This window comes from Elephantulus edwardii, unplaced genomic scaffold, assembly GCF_000299155.1.
Source record: "Elephantulus edwardii isolate Elephantulus edwardi_28Jun2011 unplaced genomic scaffold, EleEdw1.0 scaffold00029, whole genome shotgun sequence".
In the NCBI taxonomy this organism is placed as follows: Eukaryota; Metazoa; Chordata; class Mammalia; order Macroscelidea; family Macroscelididae; genus Elephantulus; species Elephantulus edwardii.
In genome coordinates this window covers 15779454-15783490 of record NW_006399779.1, presented here as the reverse complement: position 1 = coordinate 15783490, position 4037 = coordinate 15779454, and the positions used below count along the sequence as shown (strand labels likewise).

General features: G+C 39.1%; 1 protein-coding gene across 1 annotated transcript in view; it reads right to left on the bottom strand.

Moving 5' to 3' along the window:
- Window positions 1-3696, bottom strand: part of LOC102848618 (chromosome unknown open reading frame, human C11orf74) — an 80906-nt gene extending 77210 nt beyond the window's left edge. Inside the window, exon 1 of the mRNA XM_006883791.1 lies at window positions 3564-3696. Coding sequence (XP_006883853.1) covers window positions 3564-3696 — 133 coding nt within the window. The remainder of the gene's footprint in view (window positions 1-3563) is intronic.
- Between the last annotated feature and the right edge of the window lie 341 nt (window positions 3697-4037).

Below are 4037 nucleotides of genomic sequence, written 5' to 3'. Positions count from 1 at the left end.
TTCTTCTCAGAGTCAGCCACAGTTTGTTATGATCTACACAGTCAAATGCCTTTGCATAGTCAATGAAGCACAGATAGACATTCCTCTGGTATAATTCATTTAGTGAAAATTACACCATAATATTAACAGTTTCCAGCTGTGCTTCAAGAGACAGAAGCAGTAATGTGAATTCCTCTCAACAAGGCTAGCGTTTTCATTTTTCCAAAGGAATATTTTTAATGGGATTACTGACTCTTTTAATACTCTTGTAAAGAAAGTGAATCCCATGAGCATTCTGCCTTATAACTAGTATAAAAAATAAACAGACCAACCATTGAATGCAGTAATGGACTTAGAAACTAAGCTTACCAACAAAAACATACAAAAGTATGCCTGGTGATAACCATGTTAACAGAAAAAAGAGTGCACTACAAAGCAACCAAACAGACTGGGACCAATGAAGGGCCAGGAGGAGGAAAGGGGACTTTGAAGAAAGAGTTTTCATGTCTTTCTCAAAGGGAATTAACTGCACCCACTTTGATTAATTCTGCTGGCTATCCCTCAACACAGATGGACCCCAAGGCCCTGTTTGGTTTTTCAGAAGGTATTTAAATGTTTCAGGGGATTTAAAAAAAAAAAGACTCTTACTGATTGAAAATATATTTTTGTACTCACAATTCTTTTTGTGTTAAGAGGGATTTTTTTTTAGGTCATTAGTTTATAATGTGAACTGGTGCCTAGGGATATTTTGAAGGGAAAAATAAAACAGAACTACTGTGTTTGGAGATGCAGTTTATGTGACTTGTGTAATCATTTCTTTCAGCTCCATTTAAGGCTAAATTTGCCCTCAAAAATGAAGTCATCACATCTGCAACAGCTGTTTCTTCGCATAGTCACTGTATTATCAAAAATAAGGATAATACAAGAATCTTAAAAAAGAGGAGAGCTTTATCCTCAAAAGCAAGTACGCTGTAACCTCCTTAGAACTTCCATGCACTTTTAAGAGCCTAGTGGTAACCTAGGGAACTCAGGTGGCCTAGAGGTAAGTAGCTGTGCTCCAGTCTCGAAGACATGCGGTTCAAATCCACCAGTGCTGCAAGGGAGAAAAATGGGTAATCTCCTCCCATCAGATTAAACTGCCTCTGAAAACCTACTGGAGCATTAACTATGGGTCATTTCAGACTCAACGGTACACAAGTGGTGGCCTAGAAGCTGCACTGCAGTCCCAAAGCCTCTCAATTCTAATCCACCAGCTACTATGTGGGAGAAGGAAAGCCAGTCTCCTAGAAACTGCCTCTGAAAAACTCCTGGAGCATCAGCTCTGGGTCTATTCTTACTGGATGATACACAACAAAAACAATGTTTGTTTAAGTATAAACAAAATCACAGGCCTTTATGATATTTCCACTATAATTCAGATAAAACAGTTTATCATAACTTTTCCTTTTCTTTGTAATAAGTACCTTTTTTCTTTCTCTTTTGTTTAGGAAAAATAAATCATGACTTAAAAATCACAGTCAAGTTTCTTAAGAATGTCATGACCTGGTTATAATGAAACACCCTCTTCTCATCACCAGAGAAAAGCTATTTACAATACCGTGATTACAAAACTTGAGTCCAATGTGTAAGGTGGACTCAGGTATCAAAAGGCTTATGTTCCAAAAGCATTCCAGGAGATCTGGTGGGAAGCTAGCGGGGAAGCAATGGTCTCATAAATGAGGCTCAATAACTAAGATGGAAAACAAGCTAAATGGTAATTCTGGGACAGAACAGAGAACAAAGATCGCACCCCAAACAAAAGCCACAACATAAGAAGACGGGGTCTACACATATTCTTGAATTATATGGAGGCCAGAGACTGGGGCAAACTAGCAAAGTCATGATGGGAATGTAGAGAGTGGAACAATGGCTCTGAACTCTACTGAAATAAGGACACTCTGACCTTAGGTTACAGATTTTCTGATTTAATCAACAGACAGCAAAAATCAAGATATTTATGTAAAGTTTTACAACTTTTCAATGTTGTCTCAATTAAGTAACAACACTATGTGAGTCATAAAAATCATAATGATATTTACATATAGATTTGACTTTTAGACCAAATCATCACTTCTGGCCAAAAGGTTACTTTTCTCCTAGAGAAAGTACAGCATATAATAAAAAATAACAATGGTAATACTTAATGTGCATTAAGCTTTTATTATATGTTAGTCACTATGCTAAATTTACATTAATTTTCTTAATTATCATTGATAATTGAGGACTGATAGAATGAGAATCCCAGAGCAATTGATTGTGCTTATGCAAACCCTATACTTGGACCAGGAAGCAGTTGTCAGAAGAGAGCAAGGAAACACTGCATTGTTCAAAATCAGGAAAGGTGTATGCCCAGGATGCATTCTTTCAATCTATATACAGCACAGATTATCCGAGAGGCTGGACTCAATGAGGAGAAAAGTGGCATCAGGATTGGAGGCAGACTCATCAACAATCCGTATTGTGCAGATGACACAACCCTGCTTGCTGAAACTGGGCAGGACCTGAAGCATCTGCTGCAAAATGTCAAGGACTGCAGCATTCAATATGGATTGAGGCTCAATATCAAGAAGACAAAGATTCTCACCACTGGGCCGACTGGCAGCATCATGACTAATGATGAAGAGATTGAGATTGCACAGCTTTAGTTTGCTTGGTTCCTCGGAGGCAAGGATGATGAGACTGTCTCACATATTTTGCACGTTATCAGGTGGGGCTAGTCACTGGAAAAGGACATCATACTTGGAAAACAGAGTCAGCAAAAGAGAGGAAGCCCCTCCATCAGTGAGATGGACCAGCCCAGTGATTTCAATGAGGGGTTTGACGCACCATGAAGCCTGTGAAGATGGCGCAGGGCTGGGCAAGGTTTGGATCTACTGTCTATGAGTCAGAATCAACCTGATGGCCCCTAACAACATAACAATAATTATGATCTACCTCTTTGCTCAGTGACACAAAGAGGTCAGACAACCTCCCTGAGGTCACACAGCCAGGCAATGGCAAGGCCAGGATCCAAGGATGTGCAGCACAACTCCTCAGCCCGAATCACATTTATCTGAAAGGCTCTAACCGTGCTTTCAGCATGAGGCACTTGTGCCACCCTACTAGGTAAGGAATTGTGCTACCAACGCACAGGCAGGAGGCTCGAACCCACCAGTTATTTCACTTCCACCAAACGAAAATTCAGGCTCTGAGAGAGAAAGATGTGCAATCTCCTCCTGCGTGATTTACTGCCTCTGTAAACCTGCTGGAGTCGGCTATTAGTACTGACTCGACAGCAGTTAAGTTTGAGTTTTGAGAGTTGGCTTTTGTAGTTGGGTCTCTCTAAAAACAAAATGAAAAAAGTTCATCAAAATAATTTTTCAAGTTCTTTCTAGTCCCAAGCTCCATAATGCAATTTTTGTTTATATAAAAATACTAATACATGTATCCCCTACTAAGAACTGCCTGCTCAAAGAGAAAAGAACAGGTATTCATTAAAAACTCTTAAAAGATAGTGATACATAATCTTATCTCTATTCTAGAGAAAATGTATGCTTCCATTTTACCTTTTGAAAGATGAGTAAAAGTGTTCAGAAATTCTTCATATGTTTGCTCATGGCAATTAATAAACTTATCCAAGACGTCTAAAGTTAACCGATCTTCATCCATAGTTTCCAATTCCTGCATTTGGGCTGGCATTTCTCTCAAGAGACTTTATCTATGAGACAAAGAAAAACATTGGCTGAGTCACACAATCCCTGTGAAAATACTCTGGATGGGCAAGTGACGAATTCCAATGCCCCCAAAAGACAGAGCAGGACAGAGTTGGCAGAACGATGAATACTTGTCTAAGGAACCAGAGTGTCACTCATCTCTGATGAATTGTTAACTATCACTATATTATTTTTCACTTTTCTCATTGCCATCTTCTTAAATCATAGGACTAATGTCATGTTGTTACTGCTGTTATGTGCTGTTGAGTCACAACTCATAGTGACCCTATGTACAACAGCTTTGAACCCTGCTCTATCCTGAGCTAA